This window comes from Dermacentor albipictus, chromosome 1, assembly GCF_038994185.2.
Source record: "Dermacentor albipictus isolate Rhodes 1998 colony chromosome 1, USDA_Dalb.pri_finalv2, whole genome shotgun sequence".
Lineage (NCBI taxonomy): Eukaryota > Metazoa > Arthropoda > Arachnida > Ixodida > Ixodidae > Dermacentor > Dermacentor albipictus.
The window spans coordinates 203,786,596-203,813,413 of NC_091821.1; the positions used below are offsets into that span (position 1 = coordinate 203,786,596).

Below are 26,818 nucleotides of genomic sequence, written 5' to 3' on the forward strand. Positions count from 1 at the left end.
GTTCGTTTCTGTTTGAAGGATTTCAGTTTCCTTGAAAGCAATTTTGTGGTCGGCGACTTCAGAGTGTTCAGCGACGGCGCTGCGAATACGGTTGAATGTCCTGACGTCGTTCTCGTGTTGTCTGATCCTTTCTTTTAGATTTTTGGTTTCCCCGATGTACGACGCCGACAGTCAGCACAACTGATTTTGTAGACGACGCCTTGAGCTTTTTCTTTTGGTGGACGATCTTTTGGTTTAGGGACGAGGATATTGAAAGTGTTTATTGGTTTGTGCGCCACTTTGAGGCCTTCTTTTTTTAATATTCGGCTGAGCGCTTCGCTGGTACCTCTGATGTACGGGATGGACACTCGCTTCTGGGGTAGGGGAGAAGTAAACGGCTGAAGGTCCCGCATTTTGCTTCTTCTTTTTTGTTGTCTGGTTGTCTTTCGAATGAAGTCATCTGTGTAGCCATTCCTCTTAAGTTCGTTGAGAACCGTTCTCTTTTCTTTCTTTAGATCCGATTCCGATGAGGAATGCGTTTCGGCTCGTTTGAATAAAGAATTTACAACAGACGCCTTGTGGTTTGCCGGATGGTCGGATTGGAAATGAAGATAGCGGCCTGTGTGGGTTGGTTTTCGGTAGACTGAAAATTTTAGAATGCCGTCTTTTCGTGTAACTTGTACATCTAAGAATGGGAGTGATCCGTTCTGTTCGCGCTCATATGTGAACTGTATATCCGGGTCTATGGAGTTTAAGTGTTTCTGCAAGTTTTCGACTTGGCTCGTCTTCACGATGCAAAAACAATCATCCACGTACCTGAGGAAGACTTTTGGTTTCGGGAAAAAAGTATTTAAAGCTCTCTCCTCGATGCTCTCCATAGTCAAGTTAGCCATGGCAACGGAAATTGAGGCCCCCATAGGAGTTCCTTTAACCTGTTTGTAGTAGCTGCCTCGGAAGGTGAAATAGGTATTGGACAGGCACAGTTCGAGAAGGCGGCAGATCTCGTCTACACTCAAAGGGGTTCTCTCACCGAGCGTATCGTCACGTTCCAGTGCATCTCTAGTTGCGGAAACAGCCAACTTAATGGGTACTCTTGTGAACAGAGAGATTACATCAAAAGAGACCAGACATTCATCATCTTCGATGCGGATTTTTGATGTGAGTTTGATGAAATTCTCGGAGTCGCGCACCGTGCGATGCTGTCCTTCCGGTGAGTGGTGATATGATCTGATGCAAGTAAGTGGATAGTGATCGTAGTGGGGAACACGAAAAGTCTACGATTGGTCGTAAGGGGATTCCGGGTTTATGGAGTTTTGGCAAGCCGTAGAAAGCTGGAGCGGATCCGTTCCTACAGATTACGACCAATCGTAGACTTTTCGTGTTCCCCACTACGATCACTATCCACTTACTTGCATCAGATCATATCACCACTCACCGGAAGGACAGCATCGCACGTGCGCGACTCCGAGAATTTCATCAAACTCACATCAAAAATCCGCATCGAAGATGATGAATGTCTGGTCTCTTTTGATGTAATCTCTCTGTTCACAAGAGTACCCATTAAGTTGGCTGTTTCCGCAACTAGAGATGCACTGGAACGTGACGATACGCTCGGTGAGAGAACCCCTTTGAGTGTAGACGAGATCTGCCGCCTTCTCGAACTGTGCCTGTCCAATACCTATTTCACCTTCCGAGGCAGCTACTACAAACAGGTTAAAGGAACTCCTATGGGGGCCTCAATTTCCGTTGCCATGGCTAACTTGACTATGGAGAGCATCGAGGAGAGAGCTTTAAATACTTTTTTCCCGAAACCAAAAGTCTTCCTCAGGTACGTGGATGATTGTTTTTGCATCGTGAAGACGAGCCAAGTCGAAAACTTGCAGAAACACTTAAACTCCATAGACCCGGATATACAGTTCACATATGAGCGCGAACAGAACGGATCACTCCCATTCTTAGATGTACAAGTTACACGAAAAGACGGCATTCTAAAATTTTCAGTCTACCGAAAACCAACCCACACAGGCCGCTATCTTCATTTCCAATCCGACCATCCGGCAAACCACAAGGCGTCTGTTGTAAATTCTTTATTCAAACGAGCCGAAACGCATTCCTCATCGGAATCGGATCTAAAGAAAGAAAAGAGAACGGTTCTCAACGAACTTAAGAGGAATGGCTACACAGATGACTTCATTCGAAAGACAACCAGACAACAAAAAAGAAGAAGCAAAATGCGGGACCTTCAGCCGTTTACTTCTCCCCAACCCCAGAAGCGAGTGTCCATCCCGTACATCAGAGGTACCAGCGAAGCGCTCAGCCGAATATTAAAAAAAGAAGGCCTCAAAGTGGCGCACAAACCAATAAACACTTTCAATATCCTCCTCCCTAAACCAAAAGATCGTCCACCAAAAGAAAAAGCTCAAGGCGTCGTCTACAAAATCAGTTGTGCTGACTGTCCGGCGTCGTACATCGGGGAAACCAAAAATCTAAAAGAAAGGATCAGACAACACGAGAACGACGTCAGGACATTCAACCGTATTCGCAGCGCCGTCGCTGAACACTCTGAAGTCGCCGACCACAAAATTGCTTTCAAGGAAACTGAAATCCTTCAAACAGAAACGAACTGGCGAAAGAGACTACTACTGGAGTCATGGCACATTCAGAATACGGAGAATAACATAAACTGTGTGAAGGGCAACCTACCCTCGGTCTATGTCCATGGCCTTGGCGACATGACGAAAAGAAGAAAAGGACGCACAGCCAGATAGACTCCCGCTCGTTTCACCAACACAGAACGTCGGCGCGACCCTGTAACCTCCTCCCCCCCCCCCCCCCGCGGCCCATCAAGCACTCGTGAGCACTCCACCCAGCACCGGTCATCGCAGCACCTTGGAAGCGGTCAACAACACAAACCCCCCTTTCCTTTTGTTCCCCCCCACCTTTCCGTCTGTGGAGTGTCTCCCCACCTCCCGTGTTCCCCCCCCCCTCCTTTCTTCAAAAAAGACGCTTTAAAAGCGGCACACCGCCACCCCCCGAAGAACAACCCCCTGAAGAAGGAGCCGAATGGGCTCCGAAACGTCGGGCTAATAAAATTCAGTTATTTGGTTGGAGTCAGTCTCAAGTTCTAATCAATTTCCCAACCAGACAGGCAATTCTGTCGAAACGTTTAGCTTCATGGCCATGTTCAGAACAATGGAGTTCAGTGCACTATAAAGTAGGAAATCTTGATCCAATCATAAAAGTTTTTCCTATGTTGGGAAGCTTGTGCTTCCTTATATTGGACCATATGTCATTTGTCTATTTTTGTGCAGCGGTTATTTGTCTATTGTAAGAAAAGAAATGGGCAAAGTCTTGGAGGCAAAGGCAGGTTGGTGGTTGATCTGATAACAAAAGTCAGCTTGTATGTGGGCTTTCTCTCAAATCGCATGAAGGGGCTGTGGGTGCCATGCAGTGTGCTGTGATGGCAACTTCCCATCACATTGCATCCACAGACGAGTGCCCTAACCACAGCCTCTGCTAAAGCTATGAGCGGTCTTTGTGCCGACACAATGCTGCTACAGCCAGAGGAGAACCTGTGCCAGAATGCTGGTACAACTTGTGCGAGGATGTAGCTAAAGCACTGCTGCCTGTGCACAAGTGCCTATCTGATAGAAGCCTGCTGGAAAGGTGCCAGTGTGGGAAAACTCGGAACTCCAATAACAGTTCTCAATCTTTGATCTAGAGTTTGGTTGCCAAAGAGAAGCATTCATCACTATTTGCAATGGAAGCTGCAGTTCAACACCGGCAACCAGCATTCAGCAGCAGCAGTCCTTGGGGAACTCAACATGAATTTGTCAAGAACTGGCTCTGAGAGAGCAGCAGAAAAGAACTTTGGGCACAGCCTAGCATTTCTAAGAGTCGTGCAACTTTGGGTGTGCTGCAAAAGGGTAGAACGAAAGCACAGAGACACGATGCACCCGGATTATTCACCTGGTGCCTACTGACGGCTTTTGATGCAGCAACCAAGTACGCCTGTATTTCTGCCAGTTTATTGCTGTTGCTGTATGCCCATGCAAGGACTGCAAAGGCTCGAGTCAGATGCACATGTGAAGGCTCCTGAGCACACGGCACATGATCATCCAAGTTAGCCGCTGTTTGGTGGTGGGAGAACTTGCTCATTTATTTCGTCATTGTTCAGTTCAGCACAAGGTAACACCACGCTGTCAACATCTGCAAAGTCCTCAAATGTAACATCGGGAAAAATCAGCACACCGCAGCCTAGCAGGTCTTCAGTGATGTCCTCATTTGAGCTCGTTGTGGTAGGCGGTAGTTGAGGCTCTTCAGTTGTGGAGTCGGGCTCATTCGGACTGCGAGGGCACCTGCGTTGGTACCATTTGACGCGGCCTATCGATAAGTTCACGAGAAATACCTCTTGGAGCCAGCAGAGCGCTGTCTGGAACTCAAAAACTAAACAAATGAGCACAGAATGGCTAGAGCAGGCCATGCACAGGGTTGCCGCAATAGCCGGCAGAGAATGTGATGATCTTGATGTTGATGCGACCTGTAATTCAGGCAAAGCCTCCAAGATTGGCATTTGCATTCAAATATCCGAGGAGTAGAGCTCCGACCAAAGCAAGGCCTCAGAGATTACCATCTAGCGTGTAATTTCTGAGGTCATAGTTGATGCCTTGCCTCTCCGAAGCCATACTTGATGTCTTGTCGAGGTTGCTAGAGGAGATAATGGCGGCAGAGTTGGTGTACGCTACAGCCACGGACAGTGTCCAGATAATCAAATGTAGAGCTGGCGGCTGTCTGAAATATCGGTAGTCTTTGCATACGCATTGTTTATGGGGCCGTTGGCGGTGCCGCAGAGCTGTCCGAATTACTGAGTATGTCCGCATTATCGGTGTCCAACTTATCGGTCGGCGACTATCAGTTGTGGAATGTTTTTTTCTTGTTTTCTCAAAACCACAATTTTGATGATGATGCCATATTGGAAGTGCAATATCTCTGCTTCTACTGTAATCTTCTGCTTCACTGTAATCTTTCTTTTTTTCCCAGTAAGGTAAAGTTGTGTAGAGTGTAAATTTACCAAATAACTTTGTTACAATTATTATAAATATTTTTAATTGTTTCTTTTTTTTAAGTGGTTAGATTGGTTTCAGTCTTTAAGTTGAGAATGTTGTTATGTGATGTAAAATTAGGTCAGAGCTAAGGTGTTGCTAATTTGCACTCTTTGTTAGTTCCACATCATTTTCGTATGTCAATTTTTATTATGCCGTGTGTAGTTGAGTAAATAGCTCACCTCCAAGCAGATTATGCAAAACAGCTGAATTTCTCCAACTTCTAGAAAGTTTTTTACTCATAAGACAACTGAATGTATATTTAAAATTAGCACATTGAAATACATAAACTCGGCTAGTTTTAAACCTCTGGATCTCCCCTTATGGGCTGACCAATATTTAAAACCTGGAGGGTGGGAGGAAAGCATTAAAAAATGGAACATTGTTGGAAAAACTGTCTGTATGACATGTCAGCCTGGCAGAGGTTGTAGATGAAAAAAGGTGCAGCTCTCCTTGCCCCTTGTCAACTTCCCCTGCTATTGTTACTTCATTTGCCAAACTTTGTAGTGATCACTTTTATTTGAGATGCCTGTATCATTCTTGTTATGTTGTGTTGAGAAGCCCCAAAAAATAGCGGTGTTGTGTATGTTGTGCATGTTGTGCCATCTAGATGGTGTGCGACTTCAGTGAGCAGCACCAGCCTCAACCTGGTTTGCCATTGGAGGGAATAGGAAAGCGATCTGGAGGTCGCAGAGGCCATCACAGGAACAAGGGGATGCACCATAGACCTGACCTGACAGCTCATCCACCTACAGTGGAGGTAGGTGTGGTTCATCATTCAACTTGTTTTCACTGCGATGGCATTGTGTGTGTGTGCTCTGGTATCTGCAGGTTGGTTTTTATGATGACCTGTTTTTTTTTTTTTTTTCACATGCTGGTTGCTCAGTTTTCTACTAGTTCCATGTGCAGTGAGCTAGGTTTTTTTATGCTAATGTAAACAAATTATTTTGCTATGATTCTGGTGAAGTTACTCCAGAATCTCACTGCAGCACTATAGTTAAAATATGTAGTTTAATTCAGTATGGGATGGGAAGGACTTGGCTTTCAAATTTGGTGCACTTGACCTTATTTCAATGTGTTGCCTTTTTTCTGTTTCCAGGTTTTGGAACGGATGAGGGAGCCAGTGCGTCATATGCCCATAACCTACGCTGGTGGCCAGAGTGGTTTTCCCCCTTTCTCGTACCATCAGCCTGTGTACTACATGTGTCTTGGGACAGCACAGCCTTTCTATGGTCCTGCCCAAGGCCACCATCCACTTCCATTTGTTACAGCTATGGTCTCGCCCCAGCCTCCACCACACGTGGCTATGGCAGCTCCAAGTACCATGGCTGGCGAGCCAGTGACAGCGGCACATTATGCTGAACCGCCTGTTCTGAGCCCGGCAAGTATATCAGAGGCCCAATTGCTTAGCTGCATGGGGGTGATTTCGCTTGGTTTAGAGAATACATTTTATACAGTAGAACCTCATTGATATGATCCTGTATCATACAATTTTTTGGCACAAACATTTGTTATTGAGAACACAAAAAGCGGCCAAGTACAGTTCTTTTTTATTGGCTAATATATTTTCAGAAAACACAATTTTTTGGCACCAACATTAACATTCGTGTCAATCTATCACCACCAACATTTAGTAGATTGGCAAGCTGTGATCATATACCGTATTTAGACTACTGTAAGTCGACCCCCCCATATCACGTGACAGGAAAAAAATTAGCATACCGTATTTACACGATTGTAAGTCGACCCCTTTTTTTAAATTTGAAAGTCTGAAGTTGGGGGGTCGACTTACAATCGAAACCAAAACATGGCGCCGCCAAAAAAAACGATACCCACGGGAGCTACAATGTAGTTACAATTTTATGGTTCCTCTATGGCCCTACCCGTATCTTTTCGCTATCCCGCGTGTTTGTTCGCTTTTCAGAAGGATTTTTCAACATTTTTGAGTTTTACAGTGCATGCAACAATGATGGGTGAGGGGGTGTCGATAGTTGATGGAAGCGCCGCTGTTCCCATTTGCGGCGGCACCCTCAGAACGGCGGCGCTTGCGGGGAGCATCGGTAGTTCATGGAAGAGCAGACAGCGCTTGCGGGTTTCTCTTTTCTGTTAAAAGGCTAGACGCGTTCCACTTGACTGCCGGCTACGTGCTACTTCTATGCTTCCCCAGTAGTCATGAGTGCTCCAGGCCCACTAATCGTTCGGGACTCGTTCACAGCAGCGTTCAAGAGGGCTGCCATCCTTTACGCCGAAGAAACAAATCGCTGCGCAGCGGGCCGCAATTTCGATGTTTCTAAACGGGTGGTGCGAGAGTGGCGACTGCAGCGAAGCGAAATTTTCACCTGTGACGGCAAGTGAGAAATTTCCCACGTGCCGAAGTCTGGACGCTTTCCGGAGCTGTATGCTAAGCTCGCGGCGTACGTCGCTGAAATGCGTGATCGGTCCCTGCCAGTGAAGTGCGACGTGGTCATGAAACAAGCCCGGACCTTCGCCTTAATTTTAAGGTTCTGCTCCGCCGTGAGTACAACGAGTGGCTGGCGGCAGAAGACTGCGAAATTACGCTAACCGGACCTGTCAAAAGAGCCTCCCTGACGGCTGCGTGTGGTTAGGTGCATTTGGCGTGGGCTGCTGTTCTGCAAGATGTTTGCCAAATTTGAAATTTCGCTGTACCACGACGCGCTGTGGGACCGCAGCAACGATGACGATGGCAGCACTAGTGAAGACGAGTAGTCCAGTGACCATGTCAGCTACTAATAAATTTTCGTTATCGAATGCGCCCTCGGGTATGCACTCTTATTTTTTTTTTCGGTCACGCGATATGGGGGGGTCGACTTACATTCGAGTCGACTTACAATCGTGTAAATACGGTACCCAACGGCGCATTCGATAAAAAAATTTATTAGTAGCTGACATGGTCACTGGACTAGTCGTCTTCACTAGTGCTGCCATCGTCATCGTTGCTACGGTCGCACAGTGCATCGTCGTCCAGCGACATTTCTTTGGCAAACAACCGCACCACGACGTCTTGTGGAGCAGCAGCCCACACCGTATGCACCCAACCACATGCAGCCGTCGGGGAGGCTCTTTTGACAGGTCCGGTTGGTCGCGGTTTTCTGCCGCCAGCCACTCGTACTCACGGAGCAGCTCCTTAAAAGGCGAAGATCCGAGCTTGTTTCATGACCATGTCGCACTTCATTGGCAGGGACCGATCACGGATGTCAGCAACGTATGCTGCAAGCTTAGCCTACAGCTCCGGAAGACGTCCAAACTTCGGCATGTGGGAAATTCCTCACTTGCCGTCACAGGTGAAAATTTCGCTTCGCTGCAGTTGCCACTCTTGCACCACCCATTCAGAAACATAGAACTTGCGGCCCGCTGCGCAGCGATTTGTTTCTTTGGCGTAAAGGATGGCAGCCCTCTTGAACGCTGCTGTGAACGATAGCCGAATGGTTAGTGGGCCTGGAGCACTCATGACGACTGAGGAAGCATAGAAGTAGCACGTAGTTGGCATTCAAGTGGAACACGTCACACCAGTGCGTTTCGTCAAACTATAGAGAAAGCTAAGCGCAACAGGTAAACAGAAACCCGCGAGTGGTGTCTGCTCTTCCATGAACTACCGAGATACTCCCCGCAAGCGCCGCCCTTCAGAGGGTGCCGCCGTGAATGGAACAGCGGCGCTTCCATCAACCATCGACCCCCCCCCCCCCCCCCCCTGAGTGTTGTGTGCACTGTAAAACTCTCAAAAACGTTGAGAAACGCTTCCGGAAAGCGAACAAACACACGGGATAGCGAAAAGGTACGGGTAGGGCTATAGAGCAAACATAAAATTGTAACTATGTTGTAGCTCCCGTTGGTCTCGCTTTTTTTGGAGGTGTCGTGTTTTGGTTTCGATTGCAAGTCGACCTCCCCCCCCCCCCCCCACTTCAGATTTTAAAATTTAAAAAAAGTGGTCAATTTACAATCGTGTAAACACAGTATGTTTTCCGGCTGCTAGATGCAAAGAACAAGAAAAGGCGCAAGGCATGTGCGATTGAGAGCAGTAGGTGCCTGCTACGGCAGCTTCCACTCTGTACTCACCTGCCTATGTCACTTGAAAGTGCCAGCAAGTTTCAACTTGCAGTACCAGCAAATCTCCTTGTGGGTCATCGCATTCACAGCTATTGCTTCCAACCCTGTTGTGATGAGCCTTTTCACCTATCAGTTTAACAGCCCGTGTAGTTTCGTGCTGTTAGAAGTATATGCACGCTTATGCTGCAGGTAATCTGAAGTGAACATCATGTTTCAACCTGGTGGCATCTTATTCTTCTGTCTGCCACCAGTGTGATGTTGTTTCTGGTCGCTAGAGAGTTTTAGAATTGGGGCCCCGAAAAGAAAGCGGGCCACAACTGAGGATGTGGAGAACACAAGGCAGCCTTGGGTCTTTGCATTATGGCCAACCCAAAGACCCTAAACTCAAAAAATAGCGTGGGTTCTCAAGCTGCCTTAGGTAGCTTGCGTGGGCAACAAGCATTCGTGTGATAGCCAGGAGACATGAGCTGCAACCATCCAGAGCTCAGATGGTGCCAACGTGTGCAGTCATGTTTCACTCCATCTTAAATTGACATGCAGTAAAACCTTGATAATTCAAACTCTGTTAATTTGAAATTTCGGTTACCATATTTACTTGCATATAATGATCGCACTCGCGTAATGATCACACCTCTGAATTTTATTTTCAAAATTAAATTTTTTTCGTTCCCATGTAATGATCACACCCCAAACTTGCCGCAGCGATATGTTATATGCAGTCTAGCTGATGATGACCATGCTTACCATCTATCGAATGTTACGCAAATGACTCGAGCCTTACCAATCTGTCTACACGCACCAAACATATTCTTAAGCAGATTCCCCATTTCATTCGTTTCATCACTTTCTGCACTTCAAGAAAAAGAAATCTGCAACCAAACTTGCCTTGGCTTTATTATTTGTAGGCTTTATAATGGTTGTGGTGAACAACACAAAAAAGGTGCCTTTCGATTCCACTCGTGGGCACGTAACAAATCGTGTGCAGCAAGATGGTACCCAAAATTACATTGATATGTTAAAGTGCACGCTATTCATCGCCAGCGCTTGTGACACAGCTAAAATATTCGCCCACCCTTAGCGGAAACGAGCCGTATTAGCTTTGTAAGGAAGACAAATGCGGCAGTTTTTGTATCATACCCGCCATGTTTTTGTCACTGGCACCTAAATGTACCCATCTCTCTTTCTGTCCCCTCAAGGTGGAGATGGCTACGTTGTTGCTGAAAACTTACTGATATTAACAATATTATTCATTACTAATAAGGAAAAATAAAGGGAAAGTAAAGATGTCCGCAATAAAGATTAGTAAGAGACGATTGCAAGATTAGTGGAAGAAAAAAAGGGAAGCGATTATTAGAGGTATACAAAAGCAAAGTGCTCAGTAGGGGTTCAGAAAGTTTCGTGATGCGAATTTGCCATGTTTTTTTTTCTTTTCGTTTTTTTCCCCCCCTTCTTCTCTAGGTAGGACATTAGGCAATATAATAGCGAGCTTGGGGGCACAACCCACTGCCCTTTCCCAAAAGGGACGCTCACAGCACCCATCCATCCATCCATCCATCCATTCATGACAGCGTGCACCTCCCATTCTTGGAGGTTATGGAGCAGGCCACTGAAAGCCAAGCCAGCGGAAAAAAAAGATCCAACATGGCGGCCTCCAAAAGCGTGTAGCGTGGAACAATCTATTTAGTCCGAGAAATTGGTTGCGAAAGTGCATTAGCTCAATGGGAACCCTGACTGTGCATTTATGAAGTCCAAAATATCAATCAAGTCTGAATTTTTGGAGTCAAGCACCCGCGTGCCGGCTTTAGCGCCTGCCCACTTTAACAGCAGTTATCGATTCCGTGAACATCATCCACAACTTTGTTGAGTGCAGCGGTGGTGATATTTATATGCTGTGTGTTGCGAGCCAGCTGGAGAAGATGGCACTTTGCACTGCTGGACTGGTGAACTGCTGCACCAAGCAATTCTGCTTCACTGATTAAGATGATGGACATGGAAAATAAAAGCCTTTTTTTTTTTTAAAGGGAAGTTCATTTTTGTTCTTTTCATTTGGTTCGAAAATCTGCTTAATTCGAGGAATTTTTGAGGTCCGGCAGCTCTGAATTATCGAGGTTTTACTGCACAATAGTTGGTTGCAGAGCGAACTTGCCGTGGTCCGCGTGATTTTAGGCATGTTTAGCGGCAAGAGATGCTAGCTGAGGTCGGGTCGGCGTTCGTTCTTCTGGTTAACTATTTCCCCTTTTCTTTTTGTCTTTTTTTTTCTCTTTTCTAATATGTGTGAACGAGGTTCTACTCTAATATAGTGACTCGAATTTGTCTGCAAACATGACTTACAAAGTCACAGATATACAATCACTGATCGATAATTTTAGCATGCTATATTATTCAGAAAGCTTCGCGTTACCAATGCAGAGGACTAGAATATATAGCCAGTGCATTTACATAAATACGACTGAGGTGTAACATGACAACTTTCAAGCATATCACATCTAAGGTGCCAGGTAGGGGTATTTTGAGATAGCGAATGCGCATTTCAGCGGCACTTGTAAACAGAAGCGTATTATATCATGAAATATTGGAAGGCAGTGGCTGCTGCGCTGCACACCCACCCTTATTACACTAACGTTCCAACTATTACAAACATCTGTCCACCATTAACATAGAAAAATTGTCGATGACGTGCCCTGGGCAGCCAATTGGATAGTTCGCCCTACTGACGTCATTAGGGCAATTTGTGTCAAGTGTGTAGGGGTGGTTGAAAATTCAGCCAAACACTGTGCTGCAATCGGCAGTGATGTACATTTTTGAAACCTTATAATAAATTACACTCATTACGTGGAGCACTTAGATGCGTCGATGAATGATCACAAGGACCTGCTCTAACAACTCGGTACTTTTTTACAAAATCAAAATTATTTCTGGGTCATTTTAAAGCCATTGGCCAAGTTTTTTTTTTCTATATTTCTCATATTGTGTGAAGACATCTGCAATTAAGATGTCTTTATCAGTGATCACAAAATATGCCCGTAACTGCATGGTGTATTACATGTGATCACGGCGGTATTGGCACATAAAATGCAAATGCCGTATTTCATTATGCTGGTTTTAAATGTATTCAAATTGTAGCACTGCTGTGTTCCATGTGTAGCCAATAAAATTTTGTTATGAAACCACTTTCTATTGCTGAATGATGCGCCATTTATTTATGTGGACTAAATTTTTAAATAAAAATTATGCCATGGGGAAAAAACCAATGACAGTTATTTGAACAGGTACGTCTGGAAGTGAACAATACTTTTTTTATTCTGCACTGTTTTTCATTTATTTATATCAGTCCAAGGAAGAAGTGGCCAGCCCTGTGACCATCAGCACCATTGAGCAGTCTCCAGCAATTTTGGATGATGTGGAATCGGCAGAACTATTGGCCGGTACTGTTTCTTGCGAGGCAGATGAAGCAGTGCATGAGATAGCCAAACCTGCATCTCCTCTGCCAACCACTTCGCCCAGTAATGTGCTTGAAGCAGCTGTGCCTGTTGTTGAGCAAACTCTAGCTGCGACTGCAGTAGAAGAGCCAGCTCCTGTGCCCTCTGTAGTGAATGGCTCTGGACCAGCCAGGCGCTGCTGGGCTGACCTGTTCAAGGCGGGCTCCAGTGAAGTGGAAGAATCAAGTAAGCGGCAACAAGTGGTGCCCCTTGCACATGATGGTGCCACGAGTGACTGTGAGGAGGAGGTGCGACTACGCCGGGCATCTGTACCAGAGTCTGGCGACACCAGGCTTGGGTGTGAGTTTCTCTGGCCTTTTTGTTCATTACCTTTTCATGAAATTCATGGTTTTCCCTGGCACACCACACTTCCGACTTGTGTGTACACATGGGGAGTGGTTTTTATCAGGCCAGTACACGACCTACCAATGTGCAGGGATGTTTTTCGAAATTCACATTTGAATCGATGATACGTCAGCTTATTTAGCCATAATGCTAAACCCAAGTTATGCGTTTGCAAAAATTGTTAAATCAAAAGCAAAGGCGTGAGCTTGTTAGATTATCTTATGTATGTGAATGCTTACATCAACTTCATTTTCAGGGGCTTTGCGTAACTCCACTGTCAATCACACACCTCCATTGATTCAACCCAGAGGCTTGGAGAACGGCAAGAACTGGTGCTATATCAATGCCGTATCCTTTTAACCATGATGCATAAATATGGTTTAGTTGTATGTTAAGTGTGAGATACTTTTGCTTATACGGGTGTATGCTAACTGTAGGGGACTTTCTTTGTATTCAAAATAAGACATTTTTACAAAAGGATTACTATGGCTTACAAGAGCAGCAATGCCATGAATGCAGCTGCCACTGTTGCACAAATGTTAGCTGCAGCTGCCAATTTTGCACAAATGTTAGTAATATCATGTAAACAAAACTGTGAAAATACGGCTGAAATATCTCAAGTACTTTGTTGTTTACAAAATTTTTCTGCTTTCATTTTTGCAAAATGCCTGCACATCTATAAATTGATGCTAGGAGTTCGAACAAACATTGATAGCACTCATACATGTATTCTCCACACAATGACATTCCTGTAATTTTTTTAATCCGAGAGAATTGTTCTATATTCTCATTCTTTGGCAGCTACTCCAGTTGCATGAAAATCTCGACCGTGAAACAAAAGGTAATAAATTATTGAAGCAACTATTTTGAAAACAAAACATGTTATTGTGTGCAGTGATGCACAGTGAGTGTAACAAAACAAACAGTGTAAAAATATTCATAATGGTATCGAAGATATTCGCTTTGCAAGTTGACCTTGGTGGTAAAAAAGTTTTGAGAAAAAGGTGTTCGAGGTTTTGGGCCATGTTTATTAGACTACAAACCACTGGCCTTGTTGCAGGTGTCAGGTTGATCGCTTGGCTTCTTGGATCTTTTATGCTTGCCTTGTGCTTTTTGTGCCATCTTCTTGCGCAAGGCATCTTTCTCGGGCGTCAACGGAGTCCATGTCCTGCAGGTCTTATGCCAAGTGAGGTGCAATACTCTGTATAAGCTCAAAGGGGGCCACTGTTGAAGCAACACACTGCCTCACTTACAGCTGTCTCTACAGTAATGAGGCAAGCATTTTTATCCTTTGGCATGATTCACCAAATCAGAGTGCGGGCTTTCTGCTGCATTTTGAGTTTTTTTCCCTTTGCAACGCTCCAGCAACTGAGGCTCAGAGACGCCGGAAAACTGGCAACATCGTCTTAGCTACACGCGCTGCATGCGCCGGGAAGCTCGCGCCGAAATAATCGTGCCAGGGGCTCTGTCGTACTATAGGAAGAGCCTAACAGACAAAACTTGTACTTTGGGTGAAATTGATGTGCATGTGCTAGCTACTCTTGCTGATCGCATCGCTTCACATCGTTAGAAGGCACTGGCTGCTTGGCCGGTCGACTGTACAAACGAGTGAGTGAGCGGACTGCTGCGCCGGCTCTACCGACACTAGCGTTGGTTGCGCGTCCATGTCCTAACCCGACGCCCTTTGGCTGCTTCAGAGCTCTAGTGCAGGCGCCGTTGCTCGCTGTGGTACATATCGGATGGGACTAAACACTGGTTCACACCGAATAAATTTTATCTGCCTTCAATAAAGACGTTGGGCGATTTTGTCGAAGCCAAAACCGGTGCCGGGCACGCCTGAACTACATTGTGTACAAATACAGTCGTGCAGAAGCTCTGCCCCTGTAGCTTTCGCTGTATGGCCAAGAAAAGTTGTCGGCCAGTTTACAGTATGGTCAAGCGGGGCTAGCGGCGCGGTAATCCTTGGCTGAGGTGCAAAACAATGAAAATTAGGCCGAGGGCGCTACAAGTGAACTAGATACAGTCGACTGATTTTTCGGACCCTCTAGGGAACGTAAAAACGTCCGGAAATTCAGGCAGTTCAAAAAAATGAATGCATGCAAAAAAACGCACTTTTTTTTTTTCTCTCTCTCTCGGAGCTAGAGGTAAAGGGCGAAGTACCAGGCATCCAAAACCCTGCCACAGCATCAGTGAAGTGGCTATAAAAGGAGGCGTTCAAAAACTCTGTAGGCAGCCGACTGCCGCTTTATTTACATGTGCATCGTTGGGCAGTCGGTGTTAATGCTGCAGTGGCTTGAAGACCTTGTTGATTGTTGTTTGGACGGCATTCCAGTTGCATGCAATCATAGTTGTCTCAATCTGAGCAAGGGTCATATCAGCACTGTACACTGATGAAAAAGTCAACAGTGCTCGCGTCAACTTGGCGCTTGTAGGCGGTGCAGGCATTGGCTCCTCATTTTCAACATTGGAGTCTTCTGAATCTCCCACAACCTGACGGTCTATTTCCTCGTCAGTCAGTTTTGCGCAGAAGTGGAGCTCGTCAGCATCAACAAACTGTTCAAAAGTTATTTCCGTGGGTATGGAAACCCCAGCAGGGCGGAGGTCGTTTATCATGTCGTCCATGGGCGGGCACACGTCAATCGTGTTGTTAGAAAGTCGCCCATGCCATTCTGTTGGCTTCGTACAACACTGGCAGCGTTGCCCCTTTAAAGCACCTCGGGTTCTTTGACTTCCTGATTACTAATAAGGGAAGCTTCTCGCTGCCCGATATGTTGCTGCCGACGAGAACGGTCAGCCGTACTTTACTGTGCTTGCCACCATGGCATGGGTCACCAGCAAAAGCGAGCGTTCTTTCCGGCAACATCTTAAAAACAAACCAGTTTCGTCGCAGTTAAAAACGTTGTCAGCAGAGAACTGCTGCAACAAAGACTGAAGTTTTCCGTTGCGGTACTGCTTAATAACTGCACTGTTGACGGCACCGCTCTCGCCGCACATCTTGAACTTAAGGTTATTTCGATGTTTAAAGTTCCTCAACCATCCATCACTAGATTCAAAATCCTCAATGTCCATTTGAACCGTGAGAGTTTCCGCTTTTTCTTACCAGATGCAGCCTGAGACCGGCAACCGCTTTGATATCATCGAATTAATCCACACGATGAGAGCTTCCCCAAGCTTTGGATGAACACCTTGGCTTGCATTCTTTTTTTTTTCTTTTTTTTCTTTTTTGCGCACCAGATCGTTTTTCGGCTGCTTCCAAGATCTTGCCCTTGTTCTTGAGGAAATTTGAAACTGTTTGCTCAGAACTCCTTGCTCACGTCAGCCTGCGATTGGCCGCTCACGACTTGCTTAATAATGGCGGCTTTCTTCTCCATCGTTAACCGACTGTACTGCTTTCCGTGCTTCGATGCCATCGGCGAGGACGACGAAGACAAAATGGGGGCCATTGAAGGCAAGTGAAATCCTCAAGATGCAGACAGTGAAGTTCGCCGATGAGCGTCGAAGCACTTAGGCCTAGCGTCGCAGAGCAAACTTGACACAACAGCACAACCACACTACGCTAGCCAAAACGTGGCCTGCGCAAACAAACGAAATGGCACCGCAGCGGAAACTCTGCCAGAGGCGGAAGTGCGGCAATGAACATAGCCAGCGTGGCCAGACCATATCGGTGTGTGACGGCTAGATTCAGCTAGTTGTGGTTCAAAGCGGTGATATGCTTCGGCTGCAAGTCGATTTCCTTCGCAAGGGCGCTGCGCAAGGAGCCAAAGGACCTTCCGTTGCGTCAAAAAGTCCGGAAAATTGGACGGCGGGGGGTTTGAGCGTTTGAAACTTCAGATGTCCTTATACATTGATTCTATGGGGCTCGCGGCGGTGCCGTGAAGACGTCCAAAATAACAGGCATGTCTGAAAATTTGGGCATCCTAGGAAGGCGTGTGCTGCAGTGGCTTCAGCAGGTGGACGTCTATCGCCAGGCCCGGTGTAATGTGAAACTATTCCAATCTGTTTTTATGTCCATATGGGCAAGTCCCAAGTCATTTTGACCTATCACGAAGGGCTAATGGCAGATTTGGAATAAAGTATTGTACAGTCGAACCTCGATATATCGAACAGCGCGGTGATCGCAAAATAGTTCGATATAGCCAGAATTCGATATATTTGGAATTCGATATATATAAAATCAAGTAGAAAACGCGTCAAAAACTAGCACAAATCAATCAATGAACCAATCGTGGCGCAATAGATACTCACATGAAGCTTCAAACAAAGTATTTATTTCGTTCGCTGAAAGTACTGAAGCAGCGTAGCCTGCTTCATATTGGAAACCGCGTGCTTGACCACGGCGTCCTCAACATAGTCCAAACGGTCCACAAGAGACGGTCCAGTGCCTTCTATTGCGCCGCAGTAGCGGCGTACAACGGCCAAAGCAGCTACAGCCTCAGTTGCAGTCGGGAGCGGGGCAACATCAGCGCTTGCTGGATCAGCCTCGGCAGCGTCTTCGTTTGGCCGCTCAGCAGTCACTTCTGCCGCGATCTCCACGTCTGTTAACTCCGGCACTGTTCCGGTGCTGTCGTCACCGCCGAAGAAGTCCTCAATGCACATGCTGTGTGGCTCAGCACCGACAAAGCGCTCCAACTGGCTCCACGGCCGCCTCGATCACGCGCGCACGGCGGGGGCGCGGGCGCGCGTGATTGAGGCGGCCGGGCTGGCTCACGGCCGGTCTCTAGGGGAGCGCGCGTTTTTAGAAAAGCGCGAAGCGCGCGCTCCCCTCGAGACCGGCCCAGACCGGCCGTGGCTGGCTCCAAGCCGCCACGTGTGTACGCCGCTACGTTCAAATGGCGCCCTCGGCGCAACCGATGTGGGAGCTGTCCTATGCAGCAGTCTGGAACGCCCATCGCGCCGCCGCTATCTTCGAGAGTGTTGCGGGAAAGCTCGCCTCCTGTCAACAGAGCGCACTTGGTCTGGGGCGGCGGAGTTCGATATATCCATTTTACATCCGGCCCCGTTCGAAATAAAAAATAAAAAATGCATGCGATTTTCCACGTGATATACAAAGTGTTCGATATACGCAGTAATTCAATTAGTTCAATTCGATATATCCGTGCTTGATATATCGAGGTTTGACTGTAGTTTCGCCCAAAAGGAGAAGCATCAATTCCAGTAGCAAATTAGTAGACAGCTATAGTAAGTAAGGATAGTAGTACTGTTGGCCATATAAACTTGTAGACATTTGCTTACTAACTAAATTAGCAGCTATAGACAAGAAAACCATGGCCAGGCGGCGCTACTGCGCCTCCTGACAGCGCCCCAATGTGGAAACGCCAAGCAGCGCGGTCGCGTCGTGGCGTAGTCTCCGCTTTGTTTACGTTGTGCCGTCCGCACTTTTCTTCGCTGCTCGTTCTCACGGCGCTCCGTTTTCGACGGCGGCAAATCGCCTGCTTGTGCAACAGCGATTCAAAGATTGCCGTGCGGTTTCAAGAAGGTTGCCGACGCCGACAGCTTTTTTTCGTGGCGGCAACCTCGCGTTAGGAGAGCGTCTGCTTCCGAACCAACGTTACTAGATTACTTTCAGTGTTCAAACTCCGCCGCGGCACCTGGCCCCTTTCTGTCGCGCGCGAGGGGTGGCGCGCGCGACACTGTCGGCCCGAAGGCGGGTGGTGCGAACAACGTTTGTGCGGGTGGACAGAGACGCCGATGCGTGCAGAAGTGTGCCACGTTTTGCTCGTGTTTCTTATTTGTGTGCCAGGAAAATGCTGCTCGCCTTGTGAGCAAATATACCTGGAATGGAACAATGAAACGGCAATGAAACAAGAAAAAACACGAGAAAGACACAAAGTGATAGCTATAGGGTGGGTGCAGCGCTCTTCCTATCACTTTGTCTGTTCTCACTCCTGTTTTTTTGTGTTACTAAATATTTGCGAGCATTCTACGTCAAAATAGTGTACCAGACCACCGCCTTTGAATTTTGTGCGCATTTCCTAAGGGATATAAAATTGTTACACTAATTATGTCAGGTCATCAAAGATTTTTTGGAACTGCTGAACTTGACAGAACAGAATGCAGTTCAAAAGAACCTGAAGCCTTTTGCATCACAACAAACGACAAAGTCGCTGTGAGTAACTCTGATGTCGACTTTAGACATTGTCGATGATCTGCCGCGTCCAGGTGCGCTCTATGTTTCGACAGTTAAGTTACATCAAGATCCACTGGAGGTAAGACACACTGTTCACATTTGTTGTGACTACATTCACATTGCACTGTTTGCTAGGAAATTCCCTCTCATGTTTTCTTCAGCAATACATTAGACTAGTAAGATCTTGATGAGGGCTAGTTGGTTCATACTTAGAACTGAGGTGAAACAGCGCGAAAAAGACGAGGACACAAGGAAACAAATACCACAGACAAGCGCTGACTGCCAACTGGAAGTTTATTTGAAAATCACCGGACATTTATAGCTTTCATCAGCATAGGCATGCGCACATCATTCACAAAAACATCTGCAAATCATCATTTTAATCTTTCTTCCAAAAATGTTATTTCTTTTCCCGACAAGGCAAGAGAGGGAGTGCTCACACATTTATCTCCTTCCTTTCTTATATGAAAGGCCTCTATTATCTCCCTTTCCTTCTTGCTCTTTCCTTTCCCTATGAATTTAGTCTTTTCAAAAGACTAAATTCATAGCGGCAATGTCATCTATCAAATACCGTTAAGCTGTGGGAAATCTTATATAGGTCAAACGGGACAGTGCTTCAATGAAAGAGCTTGTCAACACAGCACTAACCTAAAGAATGGCTATGGGAGTCATTTAGCTGGACACTGTAACAAGTGTCAATGCACCCCCTTATTTGAAAAGACTAAATTCATAGGGAAAGGAAAGAGCAAGAAGGAAAGGGAGATAATAGAGGCCTTTCATATAAGAAAGGAAGGCGATAAATGTGTGAGCACTCCCTCTCTTGCCTTGTCGGGAAAAGAAATAACATTTTTGGAAGAAAGATTAAAATGATGATTTGCAGATGTTTTTGTGAATGATGTGCGCATGCCTATGCTGATGAAAGCTATAAATGTCCGGTGATTTTCAAATAAACTTCCAGTTGGCAGTCAGCGCTTGTCTGTGGTATTTGTTTCCTTGTGTCCTCGTCTTTTTCGCGCTGTTTCACCTCAGTTCTAAACATTAGACTAGTGCGTTCCTTCGGTTGAGATGAGTCCCATCCTACTATAACCAACTTCACGCAGATATTCCGCCTTCTAAGCCTGTATACACCTGTTAAAACAGCGCTACGTGGTAGTGTGGACGGTGTGCCAGGACCTGTGCTCGTCGGCATCAACGACACATTCAAGCAGATGAGAGAAGCCTGCAAGTAAAAAATGTAGTCTTCGCTATGCCATTGAGGCGACGTTGATAAGTTGTCTGGAGCGAAGCAGCTCACCAGAATGTGCTTGCAATGAGCATAGCAATGAGCAATGAACATAGGGGACAATGTTGTTTATTATCTGTGTGGATATGTTAATTGTAAAGTCACAAAGGGCGCCCCATGTGATCTATGCATAACGGACATAAGCTTTGAAACCCCAGCAGTTGGCTGCGACAGTTTTTTGAGTGCAGAAGTCTCAAGCAAGGTTCCTTAAAGCACCCGACGCCAAAGATGCTGGGCTTTATGAAGACTGCTAACAAAGGTGTGTCGGCTTCCCTGGATGAGGCAGGCCTTCGCGGAGAGATATTTTGGAAGGTTTTAGATTATCTAGAGGGGTGCTGCCTCCCTCTTCTTGGTTGTGCAGCGCATATGTTCGCGTTCACGGGCGAAGTACTGAATTTCTTCATTGTTATGCGGATGCAGTTTTACTCCAGGGATACAAACTGTCAACTAGAAAGCAGTCACAAGGTAGCTGTAGCAACCAAGAAAGCGCGTCTTTTGTGAATATCGATGCATAATGCTTAGATTCATCAATCCGGCGTTGTACTAGTCCTATTCTTTTTTTCATGTATACATAAAACATGCCACTAACGAAAAGCCTCACTGTCCTCTTCATTCGCCTATTAACTGCTTTTTACAGAGTGCACAATGCAAAAAAGCTATTCTTTGAATATTTAGCGCCACGAAGTGCAGCAAACAAAAAAAAAATTGTGGCATTGAGTCGGCGGCGCGCTGCTGCTTTGGGAAGCTTCCGCAGCCAACCGGGCCAACCATGGCGGCAGCGCCACCTCTTGAGAGGAGACGGCAGAGGGTCACCTTCTCGCGCCGCTCCCAGGCGGAGTTTTACAACTGAAAAGTATCTAGTAGCGATGCTTCCAAACATGTACGGCGTTGAACAAATTGTGGACGGTGATGTGAGAGTGAAAGCCAAGTGCGTGTCACAGGTGTCCGACAAGATCGTAGACGAAGTCGAGTTAGAGGTACGCACCATGTTCAGAAATTTAGCCACTTTTATTTCAATTACAACATAAGTCACACTGGCAGCAGCAACTTCTGTTGTCATACTACTCGATGACTGCAGATCCATTGGGCTTCTTCTTGATGGTTCCGTCACTTCACAAAGGCATGTTCTGGAGTCTGTTTCACACGTGTCTTGTTGCTGCTCAAGAGCTCTGTCGCTGCAGTACGAAAGCACATGCTGACTGCTGAGAAAGCACATGCTGACTGCTGACTGCTGAGAAGACTTTTGTGATTGCCATTGGTCTGTTTGGCGCCGCTTCCATCTGCATCGCATATAAATGAAACAGTATGTGTGCCTATTTGTTGTGGGGATTAAATTACTCCCCATAATATGTTTCCAAAGGTAACGTTCCTGTGATTGTGTACATATATTATTCTACAAGAGTGGTACTACTACAAGTTATGATACTTGCACTCTTAGATACTTAGAAAGCATGGGCAAACAACAAACATAACGCGCACGTCTCGAGCGGCTGCTTTCCGATCTGCCGCTTCCCGACACACGCGACGACCGCGGCTTGCATTAAATACGGTCTGCTACCACACAAGAGAAGCGCGCGGCCCCTTTCGTTACCTGCACAACTAGTAATTTAAGTTGCATCGTTTGGAAAAGGGAAATAATTCTCTTGAGCTCGTCTCTGCCGATCGCGAGGGAAGCCACAGTGCAATCAAATAAATTCGGGGGTTCCAAGTGCCAAAACCATGCCAAAACCACGAAATCATTATGAGGCCCGCTGTAATGGGGAGTCTCAGGAATAATTTTAACCTCTGGGGGTTCTTTAACGTGCACAAAAATCAAAGCACACACTAACAAGGGGGTTCTTGCATTTTGGCCCTATCGAAATGCGGCCGCCGTGGCTGGGAATCGAGCACGCGTCGTAGAGCTTAGCGGCGCAACACGCATGCATTTACCGCTAACAAACGGCGGATGCCACCACCATTCAACAACGCAACACGACTAAACAAACGGCCGTGCACTAAAAACAGGCATATGACTATTCCGCTTTCAAGATATTACACGCGAATGTGAAAGTACGAGACTTACTTGACTCGGCTGCGCACTGCAGTTATCCATGCTTGTCGTCTGTCCTTCTCGTACCACTTCCCAGGAAATCTGTGGAACTTCACGGGCGGCGTAGGACCTTTCGTGTTTTCGAGGCTGCTGTGGCAATCGACGACACATCAGTATTGCGTGCCATCTTTCCTGGCTGATGAGGTCGCACTCGGCATCGCAAAAACCACGCGCGCTAACACAGCGACGACCCTCGAAACTTCCATCGGTCCGCTAGGGGAGCATTCGGCGCTGGTGCAGCTTTGGCAAACTTTAGGTTGCCTCCTCTATGGTGTGATGTACGCACAAGCAAACATGAACGCATCCATTTGATGACTGCGGAACCCTATTGTTAGAACGCTGGAGTCGGGAAGTGCAACAGAACAGCGAGCAAATTGACCTTCGTGCTGCTTTGCTTCAACGCAAACTAAGTGGTGAAAACACAGCGCACACGAAGCTATCAGCACTCACTGTCTGCATCACAGACAGTGAGTGCAGGAGTAGAACCATCATCATCGCAGGAGTAGAACCCCTCCCCTTTTTGTGCGCGTCGACATCCGTCATTCTTCCTCCCCGCTTTAAGTTTCCCCCCTTGTGCGCTTTCACTCGCACATACGGCGCGCGACGCCGATGTTATCGCTCCTGGATTCTATACAGAAAATCACGGCGCCGGCATATGTGCATCTCCGTTGTCCATATAATCACTATCGCAACAAAAATAAATTACAGCAGTTTTCTTTTATACTAGCCCGGGGATGATTGCGGCTCTCTGGGTCGGTGGTGGCATATGGTGACCCTAAAATGATGTTACAGCGTCGACTGGGCCACATCATATGAAAACATTTTCCGCTGTCATCTTTAGTGTCAGCACGGCAATGTGTAGTTCGATTGTAGTGCCATCGTTTTCAGCTTTCCAGGAAAGCGTGCGCCGTGCCGCTGTTCGACCCACTCTTTTATATTCTAGCACGCTATAGCTTCAAAGCACGCTTCTTTCATGTACATTGTGTTGGTCTATTCTGTGTTTTGTGGTGGATTTGAAGTGTGCTGCCATATTACATATTCCATTACGCCACCAGAATTCATATTGGCCTGCTCCAAAGTGCAGTCCAAAGTGTGCTGCAAAATGCAATTTTACTTCCTCCAAAAAATTGCATAAAAATGATTGGGCATTACCACCCCTGTCATGCATTAAAAATCTGTAATTCGTAATTGTACCTTTAATAAGTAAAAGGGACCATGTATACAATTGCTAGCCAGTAACTCATTTGTCCTTCTTCAGGGGATCTGTTCTTGAGTTAATTGGTCGATTTGGATTTTGCATTACCAGAAACACTCTTGCATAATTTTGCCTGTAATTTACAATATTTGTAGTTGGTGTGGTTTACCTGCAGTGCAGGTTGTTCCTGGATCTCTGTCACACGGAGTGCAGCCTAGCGTTTCTTTTTTTGCATAGCAGAAGAATGCAGAGAAGTTGATGGGTTTGTATTGTCAGATTTTTCAAACTGACAACACTCTAAGGTGTAATGTTTGCAAGATACGTGTTTTTCTTGACGTAGATATTTAGAACCTCCAAGCCTTATTGGCTTGTCCAGCTTTCTACAACCTGCTGTGCAGCTTGCCTCTGGTACCTGGCATGCCTGGTTCCAATGGAACACCTCTCTTGGAGTGCCTGTGAGTATCCTTTTGCTTTAGAAACATTAGAGGCCTGCTAGAAGCAGTGCAATGCTCTGATGGTGACAAGCTGATGCCATACTGTGCTCCACCTAGCACTAATGATATTCTGGACTCTTAAGCTTTTCTGGTTTTAGCCCCAGAATAGCATTTATTTTTAAATAGCAGGTTATGACCCATGATCTCCTAAACTTGTATTCCAGGTTTATTTCAGTTTTTATATTGCCATGTTTTGCGACACATCGCAGTCTCGTCTTCTGTGCATACTGCTAGCTTCTAAATCTTGCAATATTATGCGCAACCAGATGCGGCCATGTTCTTATTCCAGTCTGTGTGGAGTCAACCCGTTCAGAAGTGCAATGTGATTAGCCAAAACTGTGGATGTCGGTGAGCCAGTTAAATTGCAACACATACTGAACATAAGTCTGTGTTGGCCAAAAGGCGAAGCATCGAGTGTGATAGCAAATTAAGCAAGATAAGCACAGCAGCCACAAGGAGCGAATTTACGTTTGTGCTCTCTCTCGCTTCAACACGTGCTACACGTCAAAAGCACAGCTACCAGCACTGGGCGCACTTTGTCCACATCGCGGAACACTTTGAAGACACAGTGGCCACATCGGAAGCAGTGGGCGCGTTTCGCCCCGCCTTCCACCCTCGCTCTCGCTATATTCAGCCACAATCGTCAGCTTACCCTCCGAAGTCAGTTGTCAGCCTGTATAGACATGGCAAAAGCCCGTTTTTTACACCCGATATAGAAAAAACAAGTTGCCATCAATTTCATTCGCTGTAGCCGATAGTCCGTTGTAGTACGGTCCATTAAAGGCAAACTTCAAGCTCTGACATATTGAATTAGTGTCTCTATCGAACAGTTGTAAAATCCACTTCAAAATCCCATGCCGAAGTATAGAATATACTGAACATACAGTGAAATCTCGATGCAACGAACTTCAAGGGACCGCGGTAAATTGTTATTCTGAAATATCATTATAGTGAAAGCCCCAAAATTAACCATTCCAGTGTCAAGTTGTCACCACATGAGCTATCCATGAAAACGTCGCTGTTGGCTCTTGGCACGCGCTGTTGCTATTTTCCATAAATTCCGCATCCACACACCACTGAAGCACCGTATAATAAGAGTGACGTATGCAAAACAGACGCTGACGCCGTGAAAATTACACAAAAAATTAGCTCCATGTCGCCTCTAAAGTGCAAGGTTTTTTGCCTTTTGTTTGTTTTTCACATTTCTTGCCAGGGACACCGCAACTGTCTTCATTTGAGGAGGACACCTTAACTATGTCGAAGCATAACCGCGCCGAAACGACACTGTTTGGAAGGTACAAAGTGCCACCATGTGGCATCCCCTCGAGTACAGAAATGCAATTTCACCGCAAGCATACCTAGCATGGCCGCAGAAAGAACGGTGAAAGAAGGAAGAGAATTCGTCTCAGTTGCTAGGCAACACTTTTCTGGGCGGAGCATGCACTCGCAAAACCTGATGCGGTGTCTCCTCCGTTGCCTCTGGTCGTCCGCTTCTCTCTCTCTCTCTGGCACCGTCTCAGGATTTAGGAACCCACACACCGCGACGTCCACTTCTGCGCCTAGTCGTCTGCTAGCGTACTGTTTTCCTGCCGTGAAGGGTACACGGAAATATAACAAGCCCCAGATTTCGGAATATTAGTTTGTAGTACTGAGGCGTTCACATCACAGGGAAACTGCATAACGATAGTTATTTTGAAAAGATCAGTATTCTGAAGTTCGTAGCACTGAAATATTTTTACTTTGAAGCTATAAGAAGTCAGCAGGGGATTTCTGAAAAGTTCGTTAATCTGGTGTTCGTAGTAAGGATGTTTCACAGTATACAGTCGCCGACCGATTTTCCGGACTCCAAAAATTCGGACATGCTCGGTTATTCGGTCAGCTTCGCGGCACCGCCATTCTCCCCATAGACCACAATGTATAACAACTGCCAAAAGTTCACACCTTGCAACCTCTCGTCCGATTTTTCGGACACTCCTTGAGCCAACTCGATCGATGGCACTCTCCCCCACCGACTCTGTCCGGTGCAAGGCTCGACTTGCTGAACGCCATTTTTGTTTTGAACTGAGCCTCCTTGCTGCCCCACGAGGTGGCGCTACTGAAAATCCCCGCCCATCATCGTTTCTGCCTGGTTCGGTAGAGTGGCTATGAGTGACTACGGCAGTTCCGGTCTCAGCTTAGTAAGCCATGTCACCATAGCCATCGAATCGACACCCCCCCATGAGTGTTGCATGTACTGTAAAACTCTCAAAAATGTTGAAAAACCCTTCTGAAAAGTGAACAAACACGCGGGATTGCGAAAAGATAAGGGTAGGGCCATAGAGCAAACATAAAATTCTAACTACGTTGTAGCTCCCGTTGGTATCGCCTTTTTTTTTGGCGGGGCCATGTTTCGGTTTCGATTGTAAGTCGACCACCCAACTTCAGACTTTCAAATTTTAAAAAAGGGTTCAACTTACAATCGTGTCAATACGGTATGAACATCTGTTGGAAAAATTATTGACACGCCCTGGGCGGATAGCTCGCCCTTCTGACGTCATTAGGGCAATTTATGTCAAATGGGTAGGGGGCGGCGGAAAATTCTCCGAGCAGTGTGCTGCAATCGGCAGCAATGTACATTTTTAAAACCTTATAATAAATTACACACCTTACGCGGGGTGCTTA

At 46.3% G+C, this 26,818-nt stretch overlaps 1 protein-coding gene across 3 annotated transcripts in view; it reads left to right on the forward strand.

The window, feature by feature from the left end:
* Positions 1–26,818, forward strand: part of Usp10 (ubiquitin specific protease 10) — a 116,627-nt gene that overhangs the window by 44,452 nt on the left and 45,357 nt on the right. For all 3 annotated transcript variants that reach the window (XM_070530765.1, XM_070530763.1, XM_070530764.1), the window contains 5 exons: positions 5,692–5,841; positions 6,181–6,462; positions 12,478–12,925; positions 13,227–13,318; positions 24,012–24,118. In XM_070530765.1, coding sequence (XP_070386866.1) covers positions 5,692–5,841; positions 6,181–6,462; positions 12,478–12,925; positions 13,227–13,318; positions 24,012–24,118 — 1,079 coding nt within the window. The remainder of the gene's footprint in view (positions 1–5,691; positions 5,842–6,180; positions 6,463–12,477; positions 12,926–13,226; positions 13,319–24,011; positions 24,119–26,818) is intronic.